The 21,780-nt window shown below is 46.1% G+C and overlaps 1 protein-coding gene across 14 annotated transcripts in view; it reads right to left on the bottom strand.

Annotated features, from left to right (window-relative positions):
* Positions 1-21,780, bottom strand: part of LOC144122196 (polyamine-transporting ATPase 13A3-like) — a 738,347-nt gene that overhangs the window by 331,698 nt on the left and 384,869 nt on the right. For 13 of the 14 annotated variants that reach the window (XR_013312846.1, XR_013312843.1, XR_013312839.1 and 10 more), the window contains exon 21: positions 14,120-14,209. The exons of the other annotated variant lie outside the window; for it this stretch is intronic. Coding sequence is in view for 5 of the 13 variants with exons in the window: in XM_077655777.1 (XP_077511903.1) it covers positions 14,120-14,209 (90 nt within the window). In the remaining 8 variants the exon portion in view is untranslated. The remainder of the gene's footprint in view (positions 1-14,119; positions 14,210-21,780) is intronic. 14 annotated transcript variants of the gene reach the window in all.

Consider the following 21,780-nt stretch of genomic DNA (forward strand, 5'->3'; position numbering starts at 1 on the left):
GGTGTCAGTTCTCGGGACTGGCGATGTCCGATCTAGACTCGCTGACCGGCTGAGCCCCGGCAAGTGCGCTTCTTTGCGTGACAGTGTGTACGAGGTGAAGCCAATCCCGGATAGCTCACACGGCCGCACCGGAGGTGGCAGCTCGAGTTACGAGCCGTTCTAGATGTAGATAGACTCGTCAGAAAGCTGCATGCACTGTTTAGGTCTGCTCGTGTCAGTTCTCGGGACTGGCGATGCCCGATCTAGACTCGCTGGCCGGCCGAGCTCTGGCAAGTGCGCTTCTTTGCTTGAGTGTGTGTACGAGGCGAAGCCAACCCCGGATAGCTCATACGGCCGTACCAAAGGTGGCAGCTCGAGTTACGAGCCATTCTAGATGTAGATACACTCGTCCGAAAGCTGCATGCACTGTTTCGGTCTGCTCGTGTCAGTTCTCGGGACTCTCGATGTCCGATCTAGACGCGCTGACCTGTTGAGCCCCGGCAAGTGCGCTTTCTTGCGCGCCTTTGTGTACGAGGTGAAGACAACCCCGGATAGCTCACACGGCCGTACCGGAGGCGGCAGCTCGAGTTACGAGCCGTTCTAGATGTAGATACACTCGACAGAAAGCAGCATGCACTGTTTCGGTCTACTCGTGTCAGTTCTTGGGACTGGCGATTCCCGATCTAGACTCGCTGACCGGCCGATCTTTGGCAAGTGCGCTTCCTTGCGTGACAGTTTTGTACAAGGTGAAGCCAACCCCAAATAGCTCACACGGCCGTATCGGAGGCGGCAGCTCGAGTTACGAGCCGTTATAGATGAAGATACACTCGACAGAAAGCAGCATGCACTGTTTCGGTCTGCTCGTGTCAGTTCTCGGGACTGGCGATGCCCGATCTAGACTCGCTGACCGGCCGAGCCCCGGCAAGTGCGCTTCCTTGTGTGACCATGTGAACCACTTGCACAAGCCGACAGCCTGCCGAAGATGCAAAAGCGAGGAAGGCCGTCACTATCCCCTCTCGTGACTACGAAGAAAGAAAGGTATGCTGAAAATAGGCCTGTACAAGACATCAGGTTTGATATGGTGGGACACTGGCCTCTTCGTACCGACAGCAGGGAACAGCGTTGCAAGATGGACGGGTGCACAGGACAAACCCGTATCATGTGCGAAAAATGCAACGTCCACCTGTGTCTTGCCAAGGCTCGAAACTGCTTCAGAGGCTTCCACACGAACTATAAGTGAAGTTTGTGGTTGCAAAGATTGAGTTTTCCACCTTTGAATAAATTAGCTGCTCACTGCATTTCGCAACCACTGAGCCCTGATGTGCGGTATTGACGACATGATTGTAAATCGCCAAATAATAACACGAATGACTTAGTTTTTGCTCAGGCATGTTTCTGGAGTCCTTGTGATGTCAAATGTGCAAAGCAAAAAATTTTATGCAGAAAATAGAAAATCCAGGGCTGAAAGGGTTAAGGACCCTGGACAGGCGCAATGGGAAAACCTGATAGAAAATCTGGGAAGCGACCACTACATAATTAAAACCCAAAGAACCTCCGATCGCCTCAAGCGGCAACTAGGCACCACTAAAATCACAAATTGGAATGTCTTTAGAGACGAATGCGACGGACATCTTGTCGAGGGAGGGATCCAGTCGATTGAAGAATGGGGAAACATACTCAAGCAAATGCAAGGCGAGTACACCAAAGAGGTCAAAAGAACAACGCAAACACCTGAAGTAGACGCCAGGCTTCATAGGCTACGGGAAGCCAGACGCGGTTTAACCAAGAGGTGGAAGAACCAGAAACACAACAAGAAGCTTAAACTTAAAATAGCGGAAATAACAGCTAATGCAGAGGAGTATGCGGCGCACCTAGCCAGAGTAAACTGGCAACAGTTTAGCAGCTCCCTGAACAGTACTCTGAGCACGGCAAGGGCGTGGCATATCCTAAAGGCGCTCATTGACAGGACCAAAACCAAGCCAGAAAATAACAATGCGACCTACCGGCTGGTTCACCAGTTCGAGGGGACCGACGAGGAACTCCTGGACAAAGTGCGCGTCAAATGCTTCGGAGACACGAAACCGACGGCGTACGCGGGATGCTACCGGGGAGCAGAAAACACATACCTAGACAGACCAATCACGCGGGAAGTTTATGCAGCAATCAGAAGCACAACTAGAAATACGGCTGCGGGTGCGGACAAGATAAACAACGCACTCATCCGCAACCTCAGTGACGAGCTAGTTGCAGAACTAACCGACTTCCTCAATAAAAGTTGTGTAGCGGAGACCGTCACCGAGGAGTGGAAACATGCAGAGATAGTCATGATACCAAAACCTGGCAAAAAACTACAAATCTAAAACCTATAGATAAGACCCATCTCCATCACATCATGTCTCGGCAAGCTGTACGAGAGGGTGTTTACGATCAGGCGACAACAATACATGGAGGACCACGACCTGTACCCCCACAGCTTGTTCGGGTTCCGAGCCAAGCTGTCTACTCAAGACGTCCTCTTAAAGACGAAGTCCTAAGTAGCATTCCCAGAAGTGAAGAAAACGTGATAATGGCACTAGATATCAAGGAAGCTTTCGACAACGTGAGCCACGAAGCCATCCTAGCGGGTCTAGACGACCTAAACTGCGGCAGGAAAATCTTCGGTTACATCAAAGGTTTTCTCCCTAACACGACAGCCACGATAGGGCTAGGAGAGCTCGGCTCGGAGAAGTTCTACACCCCTAGCAAAGGAACTCCCCAAGGATGAGTCATCTCGCCGACGGTGTTCAATATAATAATAATAATAATAATAATAATAATAATAATAATAATAATAATAATAATAATAATAATAATAATAATAATAATAATAATAATAATAATAATAATATTAATAATAATAAGTTTATTTTTCCCTCGATACAAGGAAAAGGAGCAGCCGCAAAAAGCTGCTGCGAAGAGCAGCTTGACGGGGCGACTGCCCCCATATTTGACACGGGTCAGCACACAGTGAAACAACCAAAAAGGTTAACAATGAAAATAATTGGAAATCAGGCTGCAAAAAAAAACGCAACGAAATAGTCCAGGCAAAAACCATGGAAATCCTACAGAGAAACATAAGAAAGAAAACAGTGCACACTTGACAGGACTTCTCATAGGACGGAATGAAAATTTTCATTGATAATACGGCATCTAAGACATCATAAATAGGGTTGGGAGGTTTTTATTGCTCTTGTGGAATAGTGTGCGTAGTAATTTGTGATTGTAATAGTCAGAAAGTATAAAACCGGCGCAAAAGCACCGGTGAAAACATGCGTCTATATTCACAGAAACATTTCGCGGATAGCTTTGAAGGAAAGTGAGAAAGCTTGACCAAAATAGAATGTGTGTGGGTTTAGTAGAATGGGAAGTCTGAAGCGAAGCATCTGGTGGCCATAGTTAGTACGGCAGCCGGTAACGTGCCAGCGTTCGGGATTCCGGGTGCTGTAAGCAGTCACATTTTCTTGAAGCGCTGCTAATAGTATTAGTCCGTTGTCTTTTTTCATAATGTCTTTTTGTGAGGTTTTCTCCGGTTGTCGTTGTCCTCACTAATGAGCAATAGTTTAAAATAAAGGAAAAAAGTGGATTGTAAAAGAGTACGGCGTTAGTTTTATTTATATTTAGTTTTAGATTGTTTTTGTTTCCCCAGTGTTCAATTTTGGCCAACGTTGTGTTAGCACGGCTGGATAGTTTTTTACCTGAGTAACCCCTGAAAAACAGGCTGCTGTCGTCCGCATAAATAATCCAGTTTGCGGACGCATCTAAGCTGACAATATTATTTATGTACAGAATGAAAAGAAGGGTACCTAAAAGGCTACGTTGTGGAACTCCCGAGGTGATGGGCTTAAAATCAGTTGCTGGGCGAGTTGGTACTTCATGCTAACATTCACCGTGTTCGTCTTGCGCTGTGAATGTTAGCGTGATGGGCTTGACTGCGGAGGAAGCAACATTTATTTCTACAAACTGCGTTCGGTTGGCTATGTAAGAGGATATTAATGAGTAGGCTGCACCACGTATGTCATATCGGTCTAGTTTATGGTGTAATGTTTTATAATTAATGCTGTCGAAAGCTTTCGAGAAATCTAAAAATACACCTAAGACTTGTTTCTTTTCCTCAATATTATCTAAAATGTATTTGTGAGTGAGAAGGGCAAGCTCCGTAGATCTGTTTCTCCTGAACCCAAATTGAGCGGAATTTAAAATGTGTTGGTCGATGAAGCATGTAAGATGCGTTAGAATTAATTTTTCAAATCCTTTTGAGAAGGCAGTAAGATAGAGATTGGGCGATAGTTTCAAAGGTCATTTTTTATCACCTTTTTTAAATAACACTATGACCTTTGCAGACTGCATGTGGCGTGGAAATAGGCCTTCTAATGAACACAAGTTAAAAATATAGGTCAAAATGTAGGATATATCACAAATAACATATTTCACTGGCTTTATCTTAATTCCCGTGTTGTCTACAGATTTCCTATTATTAAGGTTGTTCAAAGCAGCAACCACCTCGTCTTCTGTAACAGGATTTAAAAAAATTGTAGAGCTATTACGAGAAAAACTAAGTGGAAAGTCCTCGCAAGAAGACGAAGATCCAGCTATAGAAATAAAAAAGTCATTAAATGCGTTAGCTAGTTCAGGTCCCTCCAGTTATATTCCATCAAGATTAATTTTGCTGATCGGTTCCGGCATACGTCTTATGACTGAGTTTAGTTTTTTCCAGGTTTTTTCAGAACTATTGTTGGAGGAGACAAAAAGATTCTGATAGTACAAATTTTTGGCCACGCGAAGCTCCTTTGTGACTTTGTTTCTGAACGATTTGAACGCTTTCAACGCTTCCGGACTTTGTTTGCAAAAAGAGGTTAAACATTTGGTCACGCTTTTTTATGCAACCAAGTAATTGACTATTTAGCCACGGTTTGCGAGCTTGCCGTGGACGGCTGTGTACTATGTAAGGAAAGCACGTAGAATAAATTTGCCTAAATTTTGCAATAAATTTATCATAGGCTTCTTCAGGATTTGCTTCACTTAAAACTTCACTCCAATCCGCGCTTACTATGTGCCGACGAAAGTTAAAGAAGCGTATCAGAATTAATGTCCCTATAAGAAGATTGTTTTGACCGCCTCTTAAGATAAAGCATATGGTTCACTGATAGAAAAAAAGGTAAGTGATCGCTAATCTGCAGCGTGATTACACAGCATGTTAGGTGGTCTGGATAATGATTTGTAATAAAAACATCTAATAATGTTTCTGATTCTTCTGTTACTCTCGTTGGCGCAATTACAGCATTCAAACAGCAGTGAACATTTAGCGTTGTATCTAGTTCTCGCTTCGCAATGCTTTTTGATAAGATATTAATATTTAGGTTCCCAACGAGTACAATATTGTACTTGTGTTGGTTCACAATGTCAAGAAGAGAATCTAGGAAAGAAAGGAACACACTCGTATCGCCACAGGGAAGACGATAGCACAAAGTAAATACATATGACCAGAATTTGAGCGTAAGTACCTCGTAATGGGCGTTAACACAACAAAAGTAGTCCAGCAGTTCACATTCCATATCTTCTAATACCAACAGCGATACGCCACCCCCTCGTTTACCCTGACGGTTCAAGCAGTAACTCTTATATGTTGGAATGTTAAATCCATCGCCATTTGTGCAAAACCAGGTTTCTGAGAACATCACAACATGAATTGGCAGCTTCACGTCAGCAAGAAAACACTCGATATCATCCTGCTTCCTTCTGCCTGAGCGCAGATTAAAATGAACAAAGTTTAAGCATTGAGGCGAATTGTTACAGAGAAAAGAAAGCTCCGACGTACAGACCGGGCTTTACTGGAAATTAGACATTGAAAAAAGCAGATCAGAAAAATAACTGGAAAAAAGTCAAACAGGCGTTTGCATCACGAGTTCGCCAGTTTAGTGAGATCCTCTGGGCTACGAATGACAACTGCACTCTCCCCCTGCTCTTTCCTAACAAACACACGGCCACCGGCATGCCACGTGAACTGATAGCGGTCTTCTGCTGCCCTGTCCCGGCTGAACTGCAGAAGGTTTCTGTTGTACTTTGTCAGGTTTTCGGATATCGAAAAAGAAGAGTTCGCAGTTCTCAAAACTTTGCACCCCACAAGCCACTTGTCGGGAAGCGCCTCGAGCGAGAAACGCACTAGAATTGTGGGAACTTTTCTAATTTTGGCAGAGAGTCGGTGAACAGTATCGATGTCACTCGATTGCAGCTCTGGAAATTTGAGTGTCTGAGCGATTTTGTTCAACTTAGTTAACAAGTCGTCGTCAGGGGAAACGGGAATACCATGCACTTTTATGTTGTGCTTCCTGCTGTATAGCTCCAGTTCATTTACCGACATTTTCAGCTGCCCGACGGCGTTGCTATTGCAGCTTTGCCCTTCTAGCTGTTGGACGCGCTTTTTAAGGCTGCCTATTTCCTTGTCCTGTTGTTCCTGCTTCTCCAAAATGGCATCATATTTTGCTGACATCACTTCTATAGATGCCTTGACCTCGGCGACCTGAGATGGCAAGCCCGCAATGCGTCCAACTTCTGAACAATAACTGCGAGATTTACTGTGAGGTCTGCAACAACTGGCACTTTACTTCCAAATTTTGCCTTCAAGTTGCGGCAAGGCACGCATCTCCATGATTTGCGACCAGCTTCGCCTTTAGATTTAAAGGTCGTCTCTGACCATACCGAGCAAGTACCAAGATGATAGCTGCACTTACATTCGGCGCACAGAAGGAACTGGTCGTCAGCAGGTGCGGCTTCGTCGCAGGATGGGCATATATCAGACATATTGGACACAGTACACGAATGGGCGCAGGAAACAAGCAAGCAGTTTGGCAGCTGCGGCGAAAGTGTGGAAGATAAAAAGAAATAAAGAGAAACTTGAGACAGCACCAACCTGGAAAAACGAAGTAAGAGCAGATTAGGTAGGCGTCCTCGCTCTATCGCCGCTGCCGCCAAAATGATTGGCCTAGCGAAACAGCTCAGGGAACTCGAGGGTATACAACATGCCATGCATGCCGACGATATTACAATCTGGACAAACGCGAGCTCACTAAAAGAGAAAGAAAGACTACAGGAAGCCGTGACCTGCGTAGGGAACTACGTGAGGGCAAGAGGGCTAGCCTGCTCCACCGACAAATCTGAGCTGCTCAGAGTATGGAGAGGAAAACAGAACCGCACAGTCCCAACTAGCGATGAGCTCAGACTCGACGTCGACCTAGAAGGGAAGCCGATTCCGGAGAAGACACTCATAAGAATACGGGGCATGTGGATACAGTCGAACCAGCGCTGCTCACATACCACAGCCCTCCTCAAGGCATCAACACTACATGTCGCTCGCATGATTACGCGCATCTTCCACAGACGATCGGGCATGCGGAAAGAAGACACTCTAAAGCTGGTCAGGAGCCTAGTGATCAGCCGGGTAGCATACATCCTCTCGTACTATAACCCAATCAAGAGTGAGGCCCAGCAAATCGACGCGATAACCCAAAGAGCATACAAGACCGCACTCCACCTACCCCAATGCACATCTACAGAGAATCTCCTAGCACTAGTACTTCATAACACATTTGAAGAGCTCAGAGAAGCGCAAAACATCACCCAAATGCAAAGACTACAACAGACCCCGACTGGCAGGGAGCTACTGCACAGGCTAGGATGCAGCGAAGAAATTAAAGAAGTACAAAGAACCGCGAATATCCCGGACGAAATACAACGCGACATCAGGGTGGCCCTGATTCCTAAAAACATGGACCCCCATCTACATGAAGAACTCAGAAGGGCGAGAGCCGATTACATACAAAAATCACTAGCCCCCCAGGACACAACGGTGTATGCGGACGCAGCCACATACCCTAGGAAAACAGGGCAAGCCAACCCCAATGTGGTAGCAGTGGTTATAAACTCGAACACACGAGAAATTATTAGCGCATCGCTACGACACTGCACGGTAACCGAGTCTGAAGAAGCGGCCGTCGCTCTAGCGGCAGCGGAGGGCTACCGGACTAAGCGGTCCTTAACCATTCTCACCGACTCTCAAGAGGCATGCTGAAACTACACGTTAGTCAGAATAGGACACAGAGCGCTCCGCATACTCCGCTCTGGAGGTCACCAGACAAGAGCACACAAGAAGAAAACCCAGTTAAACACACGATAATGTGGACGCCAGGACACGCGGACGGCAACCGAGAGGTCGACAAGGTAGCTCGAGGATATACTACATACCAAGCCCCCTACGATATCGGTCTCGAGGACGCCGAGCCAGTCTCTAGAGAGTACTCGGCTATGCTCAACAAGTACAGGGGCAGCAGGAAGCGGTACCCCCACCGCACAAATCTCTCACCAGAGAAGACTCCGTAGCTTGGAGGCTGCTACAAACGGGCGCATACCCGAACTTGAACACACTCAGTAAGATAGAACCCACACTATACACAGACAAATGCCCATGGTGCCAAGAAACTCACGCTATACCACATAACGTGGGCGTGCCAGGAGATAGATGCGGTAACAATAATAACAAACCCGTGTGCGGACCAGTGGGAAGGAATGCTCTCCAGCGACCATCACGACGTCGAACTTGGGCTAATCCGACGGGCTCAGCTGGCAGCACCATCCAGCGGAGCCCTGGACTAAGGGCAGACGGCCACTGCTAAGAAGATGAAAGACACCGTCTGATTCCGCGAATCTCACCAATCTTAGAGCTCAATAAAGGTTTTTCGTCCTCCTCCTCCTCCTCCTCCTCCTCCTCCTCCTCGACCACCAGAACCGCGCCATAGGTGGAGAGATAAAGCAGGGAATGAAAGAAGAAAGGAAGAAAGAGGTTTTTCAGAGGGGAGGTCTCCGGTTTAATTTCGACCACCTGGAGATTGTTAACGTGCACTCACATTACACAGCACGCGGTCGCCTTTTACGTTTCGCCTCCATCGAGACGCGGCCACCAGGTCGGGTTCAAAATTGCAATCGCGTTAGTTTGCGTTGGAACGGAAGCGAAGTTGCAAAGTTTTTGTCATCTGTGACAGCAAAACTGCCATACAAAATTTTAGCAAGGGAAGGATCTCGCTCTTAGCGGCCAGAATCCTAGGCCAGATAAAATCGGATAGGAATGTTCAAATAATTTGGACTCCGGCTCACGAAACCGTCCCCGGGAACGAGGCAGCCCAGGAGCTGGCTTGAGATCTCTACCGTCGAGCTGCTACAGGGCCCCTCGATGACCAAGGAATCGGAGAGCGCATGCCCAAATATGGGGAGATCACGCGGCATAATAGATTGGAGCGTAGACTGGCACCCCGCCAGACCCTAAATTAGACAACAGACAAGCAGTGGCGTGGAGGCGACTGTAAACTTATACATGCCCGCACCCTGTTATGACGAACCACATGTTCTCCGAGGCCAGGAGCGATGAATTTAATCTTTGTGGGACCATAATACATTTTGGGCGAGTTGGTTACCTACATTCATTATTACAGCGCAAAGACGGCACAGAACAAGTTGTGTTGTGTCCCCTTCTTGTTCTGTGCCGTCTTTGCGCTGTAATAATGAATTTGTGGGACCCTTGACCACATAATATGGGAATGCCCGTACTCTCCTGGGGGACGCACGATATAGACAGTAGAGACACATTGGAGACCCTGGTGCGCAGCTCAGACCCTGGGCTCTAGATCCTGCTCATCCGACTGGCTGAAGAGGCTGCTAGGACCAAAGACCTCCCAGCCTGCACCCACTCCCTTATCTGCGTGCCGGGGGTGGGTAGATCACCTTATTCGTTGGACATTAAAGTTTATTCCATCCATAGAAAAGATTACTCCGGCTCAGTAGACGAGCGACTTAACCACTGAGCCACCACGGCGGGTCGTGATAGGGTGAGCGCGCTACCTATAGAGTGTGCGGAACTCACTCAACGTTACAGGTGCCAAGCTGCGTGCACTTGCGCGATACACCACCGCTTTCACTCTCTAGCTAGAAGGTGGCTTCCTGGTCGTACGGGGTTGGGATCTAGGAGCTCTCACCAGTGCGGCGAGGGCTTCTTGTCACCGGGTGTACCTGTTGCTAAACCGTCGTCGTCGTTTCGGATGACGCGGTTGGTGGTGATGAAAATATTTTAATGAAATTGTTCACGAGGCTGTAACGGCGGTTGGAGCTCTCAATCCATTTCGCTCTTCATGATTCAAGCAAACTATGCGCACTTAGCTTGGGGAACAACAACTGGTACCAATAAAAAGATTTACATTTTACAGAAAGCTCTACGTGCAATACTCAACGTCTGTTCTGATATAAACACATGTGACTTATTCCACCATGTCAATGCCGTAACTGTGTCTGGAATGTATAATGTTGGGCTGGTTGAAAGATATGAGAACGACATAAAACAAAATGTGAATTACTTGCGTGTCACGGCACACCTTTCGCTAAATGTACAAGTTTACCCTAGCAGACACAGCGAACTGTGGCATATTCCAACATGCCGCACAATATATGGTACATATAGCCTAGCAAACACGTTGCCTCGTCTTTTAAATAAGTTTCATGCTGCAAAAGTTGATATATCACGATGATGCCCCAAAGATATAGAGGATGTGTGTGCAACTTTTTAGATTTCACCATGCTTTCAGTGCTTTTTTATCTCTTTCGTTCCATAAAGTGTTGACCTGATTTGAATAACCAAAGACATGTTTTTCTATGCAGTATATTTTTCTGTTGCTTTTTTATCGTATTTTGTTTATGGTTCATTCCTTATTTTTTTCTAACGATGGGCAAACCGTTCTTGACAACCATTGTTTTGAATTTTTGCTCGCTACTTGTGTATGTAATTTGCACGTTGCCAGTTGCCCTGCAATGTAGGGGCCGATGGGCATGTCAAGCCAGAATTTATGGCTTTTTTCCCTCGACCCTCAACATGTGTACATGGGGAAATAAAATTGAAATTGTACCCTATTGGCGTAGGCTGCTTTCCGGGCTCTTTCAATGAGTTCTTTTTGACTTGTTTCGTCCAAGCTGGTAAGAGCTGCCTCCCACCTATTCTTCGTTGGCTGGCTATTAATAGCGACTTTTAATAATTATTTAATTGTTCTCATTGTTATCAATTATTAAGAATTATTATTAATATAGCGACGTGGTTGTCCAGATACGCTTGTCTTTCAATCTTCGTTTTCCCATTTCTTTCAACCCTCCTACTGTCAGCCGCGGTGTAAGAATAACATACTGAGGTGTTGCACTCTCCCCCCGCCGCGCGGTATAGCACCGCCGCTCGCGGCCACAACATGTTCGGGGTGGTGCCTCGGAAACCGGTCGCTAACTTAGATTGTGCTGCGAAAAACGGTCCCACGCTAGGCGGCTCGGTCCGGCGTGGCGCGGCACTGCGCAGGTGATTTTGCCACATTTCGGGGTATGCGGCTGCACCGCTGTGCTGTTTTAAACAAGTTCCTTTATTCTGCCCCAAGACCTTGTGTTTGCCTATCGTCGGCAGAGTAGCCCACAGCAGGTGAGTGCTGCGCAATGTGAAGAAAGTGCTTCGTGCCGAAATGCAATTCGGGCTACCGAACTTGTGCGGAGCGTGTGCCATTATTCAAAGCTCCGTGCTACAATATTCGTTTGGAGAAGTGGCGCCGTGCGATTCCTAGGGCAGACCGAACGTTAATGTTCATTGACCATGTCTGCGCCAAGCATTTTGCAGACGACGCGATATCCCGGGCATATTAGGCGGAGCTTGATCGAAGGAAGGGTGCTACTTGACGCGGAAAGAGGCCCATGCTTTCCAGAGATGCAGTTCCTACCTCATCTCCGAGCTGTCCCAAGTATCTCACGCTGCCAGAGACATATAAAGCCAGCTCGGAAGAGACAACCTCCTGCGAAAGCATCTAAGCGATGTCGGCCGAAAGTCGACGACAGCGGTGCGATGCAGCCTCTCCCAGCTTCAATGCCTGCTGTGATGATGCCTGCAGATCCGGAAACAGCCTTGGAGCCAGAGGTAAAAGTGACAGCATCTTGACTCTGACTCTGCCACTCTGATGTTATGTCAGGCACTTGATGATGCTTCAGCAAATACACCGCCTCCTGATGCTCAACCAAGTGAAATGCAGGTAAGTTACTGGCTTTATGTGCGCTCAGTTGCTTTTTTTTAAATAGCTGCAAACAATCTATACACAATTTTGTTTCATGCAGATTGACAGCGCAATTCAGGACTGCGCTGCAGACGGCACCGTCGCTGCTAGTTCGTCTCACATTCTTACAGTTTTCTGAATCCAGAAGAGTACCTGAAAGAAGGGAACCCGATTGAACTGCATCACAGTACAGTTTGCTTCGCTCAGGACAGAGAAGAATGCGAGGTAAACTAGCTTTGGCTACTGTGATGACTTCGTGGTTATTCGGCTGAAATAAAACTATACCCAGAGTTATTTTTCTTGTCATCCTCTGTTCATGTATTACGCGCATCATTCTGTAATGAGCTCTTCCAGCAAGCTGCATTATCAGTGTTGCAACTGAAATTTTTTTACAGTGCAGTTGTCAGGGCTATTTAGCACAGATTGTTGCTGCAAGTTGCTTGCTTATCTCGATATTTTAGCTTTGCTTGTTATATCATCATTACCTTTAAACTTCCTGCGCGCTTTTGTTGTCTAGATTGGCAGCCCAGAAGGCGACGGCATAGCAGCCAGTTCTTCTCAACGCAGCAGCATGAACAGGATTCCTGTTGAACCCAAAGGAAACTCGGAACATAGCAAAGACAATAAACAGCACAACTCCACACCTTCGTACACCCCGGGCTGAGAACAGCCGGTGTCATTTTCACTGCTTTTCTAACATGCATCAAGTATTCAGCTCCCCAGTAAAGCATGGACAGTGCAAGTAGTCGAGAACTTTGGACTGCATGCTGTTATTTTTTTCTGGAGTGGCTTTGCCAAACACTCTAGACTGTAACCACCCAGCTTATCTCCGCAAAACAGTACAAGTAAAACCTACGACTGACGGCTTTCTTTCAGTGAGGACATTTGTTCATGGCCGCTGTATAAATGTCGATAGGGTGAGCAGTGACAGAAGTATGAATTCTGTAAGTGCAGTAGAAAGTGCTCTTCAATGTTTCCATGACATGTATGTGTGCACCAGTGGCCCCTCTAAAGAAATGTTTACTAAACATCCGTCCAGAGTGTGCATATGTTGATATCTGTGGAATGTGGCGGCACAACAAAAGTGCGCTGCTTAATGATGGAACAATCTGCAAGGCTTGTCACCGACTTAAAGATGAGGCATGTGAGGCATGTTTCGATCATAGCAAGTCCATCAAAAAAGATCAGAGTTGAGACGATACGCAAAGCGAGAAATGCCTATTATAATCTAAGGTACGGCTTCTGAACGGGAAAAAGAAAGTTGGAACAGAACTTGCTAATTGCCAAGAAAACCTAGAACATCTAAATGAGGAAACTATTGATCGTCTGTTTAAGGAGGCAAACCTTTCCGAGGCTCAGCAGCTCGTTTTTAAAGAGTCTGTGAAAGCCGGAAAGGTTGATTCAAAGAAGGGCCGAAGGTATTCTGACAGCTGGATACTGCTCTGTCTGCTCCTGCATATTCGGTCACTTGCAGGATACAAATTTGTAGCGGAAAATGAAATTGTAGCATTGTCATCAATCAGAACAATACATCGTTACATGGCGACGCTCGGCTTCAAGTCTGGCTTTGACAGGAAGTTTTTTCCTGCTATAAAGAAGAAGTTGGCGAAGAAGGACAGTTTTCAACAACACGATATGATAATGTTTCACTAAATGCAAATCCGCAAGAGTAAACGTGTCAACTCAAGTACAATGACATATGTAGGATTGAATTCAGAGACAAGTCTCAGGCCAGCTTGCTGACCATGCTCCGGTTCTTATGTTTTGCCTTTTTACTCACAGCTGTGCCCAACCAATTGGAGTCTTTGCTGCCAAAGGTGCAACAAAAGGCACCGTTCTTGTGCAGTGGCTACTTCAAGCACTTGCGCTCATGGAAGAAGCTGGTGAAAATTCATGGCTTTGTTTGTGATGGGGCATCGACGAATAGAAGTATGGGGAGCATACTGGGCATAAGCGGCAGTGTTTAAGACTGTTGCAACTCATTCACTCACCCAAGTGACCCAACAAGAAAGGTGTTCGCTTTTTCGGATGTGCCAAACATATTTAAATGTATTAGGAATCTCCTCAAGCAGCAGAGGTACCTGAAGAGGGAAGGCAAATGGATTAGATGGGCAGGTTATAGTGCAGTTTATAAGGAGGACCAAGACAAAGCTGGAGACCTACGGGTATGTCCAAAGATAGCACACAGTCACATATATCCAACAACATGTGAAAAATTCCGTGTGAAATTCGCAACCCAAGTGTTCAGCCGCTCTATGGCATTCTACAGAGAACAATGTGTGCGCCGTCTTAGCGACAGTGAAGCAACTGAGAAATTCTCTTTATTTTTGAATGACCTTTTCGATGCACTAAACCAACGTTTTACGGCTGAGCGATTTACAAGGCAGAATTCAGGCCTTGGGGTTATTAGCCGCGGCATTCAATGGCTTGACAGCTGGGAGAAGGAACTTGAGTGCAGCTTGATAACAAAAGACTTGTTTCTCACTAAGAGTACATCTGAGAGCCTTAGGGTCACACTAAAATCCACAAGAAACATTTGTAATGTTCTCGTGCAGGATTTTAATCACAAATATGTTTTAACAAGCAACATGAACCAAGATCCAATTGAACGCTTCTTTGGAATGACAAGACTGACTGGAAGACAATACGACCACCCCTCAATGCCTACTTTCTTGCGGCTGTTTCAGAAATTATCTATTTACATCCTTCTAAAGCCTCCTAAATTTGGCAGCTGCAGAGTAGTTGAAGGAGAAAAGCCACTCCTAGATGTATCACATTTCAGGGCTCTAAGCCCATGCAATGTCAACGCGTCATCAGCTGGCATTGTAGATGATGTGAAGCAGAAACTAGAGAGCCTTATCTGCGTAGACGACTGGAAATGTGATGACACCATCACCTAATCGAAAGGAGGAGCAGAAACTGAAGTTGAAGACTTCATTGTCTTTAATTTAGCAGGATTCATGAGCAGAAAAACGAAAGAAATTCACCAACTTTCCTATATGCAAATCACGTTCAGTTCAGAAAAGAGCAGTATCGCTGAGGCAGCACTGACAAATGCAAAGGACAGAGGAGGATTTATACATAAAAATCTGCATCTTTATAACTTACTGAAACAAACTGCACGTTTGTTTGCATCATATACAGACACCCACACTGTCTACTGGGACACAACTGATGGTGTTCTTGACACGTACACCATTACTTTTTCATGAGATGAGCACAAAAAAGAAACTGGCTCAGTTGCTTCACTGCTATGCTAGCATGCGAATGAGGCAGAACTGTAGGCATGTTAACACGAGCATGAAAAAGGAGACTCAAGAAAAAAGAAACTGGCTACGCTTTGTTCCTCTTAGCCGCAATTTTCATCATATGTTCCTATATGCCACAGTTTTTGCGACTTCTGCTGTTTACGTTAGATGGAAAACTGCTGTTACCGCGCAGTGACTGCATTTTTACGGTTACCCAGTTACTGGATTTTTGGCTTTCACTGGGCATATAGTGTGCAGTAAAGTTCTGAATTTTTTCATATTGGAGTACATGACAGTGTGAACATCTGAGGTGGTGATTTCCTTGTATTTTTTACTTCATTGGAAGTTTCGAAAGCGTACTTGGCTGAACGCTGACCCCTGCACACTTGAGTCCTGTCCTCCAAGAGCCATTTAACCTCCAGTGGAAAGGACCTTATTGAAAATTATGCCTGTTCCATGATAATAAGCATCGGAATAAAAATGCCTTTCTCTCAAGCTTTCGTGTTGGGTTATGGTCCATGATTCAACGCGCCCTTTCATCCCGTCTGATATATTTCCGGCGTGAGAAAGGTTTTACCTAATACACTGTCTCTTCACAACTTAAGTCGTAAATAGCCGCGCTATACTAGTGCGCTGCATCTTGAAAATTAGCCCACTCAGCGAAAAAATGTTTGAACGGTCGTCTATAGAGTGAAGCAGCAGCGATAAGCGTTAAGCAAAAGCTTTCCGGCGGAATAATTTTCGGTCCTTGCGAACGGAAAATGGTACGATGGCCTCCACTTATACTGATTACGCTTAGATCTATGATTAGATCGAATGAAACATGAATTGAGCGAGGAAGCGAAACGTCATTGAGCTTCGAGTGCTGCTCGATTGAGTCCGTATCATTAACTGTTTTACACAAGACAATTTCATGCAAACAATATTTTAAGACTGGCACACTACTGATTTTAATTCCAAGCAACGAACTTCCTTAGCGTTTTCAATTCAATTCACGCCACCAAAGAGAAAATCGAGCATGGGCAGCGGAACCTCAAGGCGCCAGCACCGCTCAACTGGGCCCGCTGACATCGGAACCATCTGTCGGCTTGCAGCCGAACTGCAAGGCGTGCTCCACCGCAGCCGACCATAATCTGGACTCTGAAGCGGGCGCAGTGTCAACATCTCAATATATTCTTACACCGTGCTGTCAGCACGTGACAGCGATTGTGGCTCAGATTGAGCCAATGGGAAGGCCTGTACACTTTCCTTTTTATTCTCCTCTTCAGTCACAACAACAGCAAGAAACCGCAGCTAATTTTTAATGAGAAAGGTTTATGGTTTATGGGGGCTTAACGTCCCAAAGCGGCTCAGGCTATTAGGGACGCCTAGTGAAGGACTCGGGAAATTTCGACCACCTGGGGTTCTTTAAGGTGCACTGACATCGCACAGTACACGGGCCTCTAGAATTTCGCCTCCGTCGCAATTCGACCGCCACGACCGGGATCGCACCCGCTTCCTTCGGGTCAGCCGCCGAGCACCATAACCACTCAGCCACCGCGGCGCCGCTTAACGCGAAAGCATTATATGGTTACGGCGCGTCAGGAAAATGTGTCCGCATATTTTGTCTGTGCGATTATGGCGTTCGGTAGAGATAATTGTGTAAAAGTATGACTCTCTTAGGTAGTGCGTGAATAGATCTTTTAATGAGAAAGTTTGGTTAATGATTGGCAATTAATTCATTAGTTAAACTGAATTGATGAAATTAAATGCAATATTTGAAGCACATTTTGTGTGATTAATAATAATAATTGGTTTTTTGGGGAAAGGAAAAGGCGCAGTATCTGTCTCATATATCGTTGGACACGTGAACCGCGCCGTAAGGGAAGGAATAAGGAAGGGAGTGAAAGAAGAAAGGAAGAAGGAGGTGCCGTAGTGGAGGCCTCCGGAATAATTTCGACCACCTGGGGATCTTTAACGTGCACTGATATCGCACAGCACACGGGCGCCTTAGCGTTTTTCCTCCATAAAAACGCAGCCACCGCGGTCGGGTTCGAACCCGGGAACTCCGGATCAGTAGTCGAGCGCCCTAACCACTGATCCACCGCGGCGGGGCGAAATTCGATAAAAAACAATGTTTAAAGAAGAGAATTGCGCTAAAAAAGACATGGACGAGAAAAGACAAGGACGGGCGCAAACTCGCGACTGATTTTATTCAGAAAGAACACAAATATATATATACCTAGATTCTTATCCAATCATTGCCTAAGCGCACATGCCAGGAACGTTTTCTCTTTCTTATACAAATTGATACTAGAATCGCTTACGCATTCATCACCTGACTTATCAATGAAAAAAGCCTGTGCGAGTTCACGTGCTACCTGGTTACGACTGCGCCTTAAGATTTTTGTTCTAGCCAGCAAAGGCTGGCATGCTTTATCAGGCGTAGCCAAAGGGCATGCGCCGCAATGTAAGGGCAAATGTGACCCTTTTACGTTAACCATAGAAAGCTTGTGTTCCCTTAGTCGTTCATTTATACAACGGCCCGTCTGGCCGATGTAAACTTTTCCACATGTCAGGGGAATTTCATACACAGCCCCGACAGAACACCTGACAAACTGGGTGGAGTGACGTTTCGTGCAGTCTCGCACGCATTCCTCGCCGGAGACAATCCGGGGGCACAAAGAGGCCAACTTGCGCGGGGCAGGAAATACCACCGGCACACCGTAGCGATTGGCTACATTCTTAAGGTTGTGGGACACCCTATGAATATAGGGGACAACCGCCGGTCTGGTCTTCGGTTGACCGCCACCTTCTTGAGGTGTTCTAAGTTTCAAGCTTTGCAGAAGCTTCTCTGCCACAGCAACCACAACGGAAACGGGAAAACCAGCTTTCTGTAACCTGCCAATCTGATTGTAGAGGCTGTCCTTTACCAGGTGAACACATGATTTCTGCAGGGCTTCCTTCAGGCACAGCATAACAATGGCGCGTTTAACAGTCTTAGAATGAGCAGACTGAAATGGCAACAGGTCTTTCCGGGCTCGTGGTGAGTATATCCAACACGTGTGACCTGGTGTTAAAGTGATGTTAATATCTAAAAACTGCAATCTGTCTTGTTCAGGTAATTCGTGGGTGAAGGTTAGACCCCTCCCGTGTCGTTTAAAGACAGATAAGGTCTCTTGCACGGTAACCGTGTGCGTTAAACCGGGTTGCTTCTTAAAAATTACCAAATGATCGTCCACGTATCTAAAAACTCTCAGAACTATCTTGTCGTCCAAATAACACACCAGATCACGGTCAATGCTGGCCAAGAAAATGTTAGCCAGTACCGGTGCCACACAAGACCCGATGCAAATGCCCTGACGTTGAACATGAAAATGGTTGTCAAAAGTTACAAAAGTGGACTCAAGATAAAATTCTAAAAGCTTCATGAAATTGTCCACGGTTAGACCACTAGTATTCTGAAAATCTACTACACCATTTTCGTCGATGCAAGACCCAACTGCACAAAATAGGTCATTGTGCGGTATAGAAAAGAACAGGTTTTCTATGTCAAAAGAGACAGCGTAACCTAAAGATGAGGAACCCTGTAGGACGAAACCACATCACCTGAATTCTTTACAACAAAAGGGTCTTGTATAACTAAATTCTTTAAACACTTTTGGAGAAAAGAGCTAATCTCTCGTTGCCACGTATCCCTTTCACTCACAATACACCGGAACGGCTTGTCATCTTTGTGCGTCTTCACGGTAAAAAACAGCTCTAGGCTGTTGCGTTTACAGTTGTTAACAGCTCTTGAAAGTCTATCTAAAGCTAAGTCCTTGCACAGTTCTATGGCTTGAGCCTTCACCTTGGAAGCCCTCACGTTTTTGGTGACAAAGTTCCTTCCGACGGCTTCAACGGCCTTGTTGTGAAACATCCCCTCTGGTAGCACGGCAAATCCTCTCTCCTTGTCTGCCTGTAGAAGCATCAGCTGATGTTCTTTGAAGGAAGAGACGACTTCTTCGGCGTCCCTTACCACAGTTGACTGCCTTCGGCATGCAGATACTTGAGGCTTGGTGGCCGTCCGCAGCAGGCAATCGACCCCATCAAGAAGACACCTTTCACGGTCCTCTTCACTAGCTTTGCGCGCCACTTGTCGATTCAACGACAGCAACTCGTGCGCTGGCACATTAGGCTCCATGCTGAGCTTATGTCCTTTCTTTAGCACATCGGCTATCTTGGGTGGTAGTTCCGTGTCGCCCAGAAGAGAAATCGCACAGCCAAGACTTTTTTCTCTAGGCATGCCTTTTGGAAGCCGCAGCAAAAGGCACTTCCACCAAAATTCGACCGCTTGGGAAGTCTGACGCCGATAGGACTGTAACCTGGCTTTACCTATCCACTCGGAGTCTGTGCTAAAGGCGTGCAAACGCAGCCAGTGATTTAGAAGTCTGATTTGGCGCCATAGCTCCGATCTCAGTATCTTGCGTCCCTTACCACAGTTGACTGTCTTCGGCATGCAGATGGACGGCCACCAAGCCTCAAATATCTGCATGCCGAAGACAGTCAACTGTGGTAAGGGACGCCGAAGAAGTCGTCTCTTTCTTCAAAGAACATCAGCTGATGCTTCTACAGGCAAACAAGGAGGGAGGATTTGCCGTGCTACCAGAGGGGATGTTTCACAACAAGGCCGTTGAAGCCGTCGGAAGGAACTTTGTCACCAAAAACGTGAGGGCTTCCAAGGTGAAGGCTCAAGCCATAGAACTGTGCAAGGACTTAGCTTTAGATAGACTTTCAAGAGCTGTTAACAACTGTAAACGCAACAGCCTAGAGCTGTTTTTTACCGTGAAGACGCACAAAGATGACAAGCCGTTCCGGTGTATTGTGAGTGAAAGGGATACGTGGCAACGAGAGATTAGCTCTTTTCTCCAAAAGTGTTTAAAGAATTTAGTTATACAAGACCCTTTTGTTGTAAAGAATTCAGGTGATGTGGTTTCGTCCTACAGGGTTCCTCATCTTTAGGTTACGCTGTCTCTTTTGACATAGAAAACCTGTTCTTTTCTATACCGCACAATGACCTATTTTGTGCAGTTGGGTCTTGCATCGACGAAAATGGTGTAGTAGATTTTCAGAATACTAGTGGTCTAACCGTGGACAATTTCATGAAGCTTTTAGAATTTTATCTTGAGTCCACTTTTGTAACTTTTGACAACCATTTTCATGTTCAACGTCAGGGCATTTGCATCGGGTCTTGTGTGGCACCGGTACTGGCTAACATTTTCTTGGCCAGCATTGACCGTGATCTGGTGTGTTATTTGGACGACAAGATAGTTCTGAGAGTTTTTAGATACGTGGACGATCATTTGGTAATTTTTAAGAAGCAACCCGGTTTAACGCACACGGTTACCGTGCAAGAGACCTTATCTGTCTTTAAACGACACGGGAGGGGTCTAACCTTCACCCACGAATTACCTGAACAAGACAGATTGCAGTTTTTAGATATTAACATCACTTTAACACCAGGTCACACGTGTTGGATATACTCACCACGAGCCCGGAAAGACCTGTTGCCATTTCAGTCTGCTCATTCTAAGACTGTTAAACGCGCCATTGTTATGCTGTGCCTGAAGGAAGCCCTGCAGAAATCATGTGTTCACCTGGTAAAGGACAGCCTCTACAATCAGATTGGCAGGTTACAGAAAGCTGGTTTTCCCGTTTCCGTTGTGGTTGCTGTGGCAGAGAAGCTTCTGCAAAGCTTGAAACTTAGAACACCTCAAGAAGGTGGCGGTCAACCGAAGACCAGACCGGCGGTTGTCCCCTATATATATTCATAGGGTGTCCCACAACCTAAAGAATGTAGCCAATCGCTACGGTGTGCCGGTGGTATTTTCTGCCCCGCGCAAGTTGGCCTCTTTGTGCCCCCGGATTGTCTCCGGCGAGGAATGCGTGCGAGACTGCACGAAACGTCACTCCACCCAGTTTGTCAGGTGTTCTGTCGGGGCTGTGTATGAAATTCCCCTGACATGTGGAAAAGTTTACATCGGCCAGACGGGCCGTTGTATAAATGAACGACTAAGGGAACACAAGCTTTCTATGGTTAACGGAAAAGGGTCACATTTGCCCTTACATTGCGGCGCATGCCCTTTGGCTACGCCTGATAAAGCATGCCAGCCTTTGCTGGCTAGAACAAAAATCTTAAGGCGCAGTCGTAACCAGGTAGCACGTGAACTCGCAGAGGCTTTTTTCATTGATAAGTCAGGTGATGAATGCGTAAGCGATTCTAGTATCAATTTGTATAAGAAAGAGAAAACGTTCCTGGCATGTGCGCTTAGGCAATGATTGGATAAGAATCTAGGTATATATATATTTGTGTTCTTTCTGAATAAAATCAGTCGCGAGTTTGCGCCCGTCCTTGTCTTTTCTCGTCCATGTCTTTTTTAGCGCAA

This window comes from Amblyomma americanum, chromosome 2 (assembly GCF_052857255.1).
Source record: "Amblyomma americanum isolate KBUSLIRL-KWMA chromosome 2, ASM5285725v1, whole genome shotgun sequence".
NCBI lineage: Eukaryota > Metazoa > Arthropoda > Arachnida > Ixodida > Ixodidae > Amblyomma > Amblyomma americanum.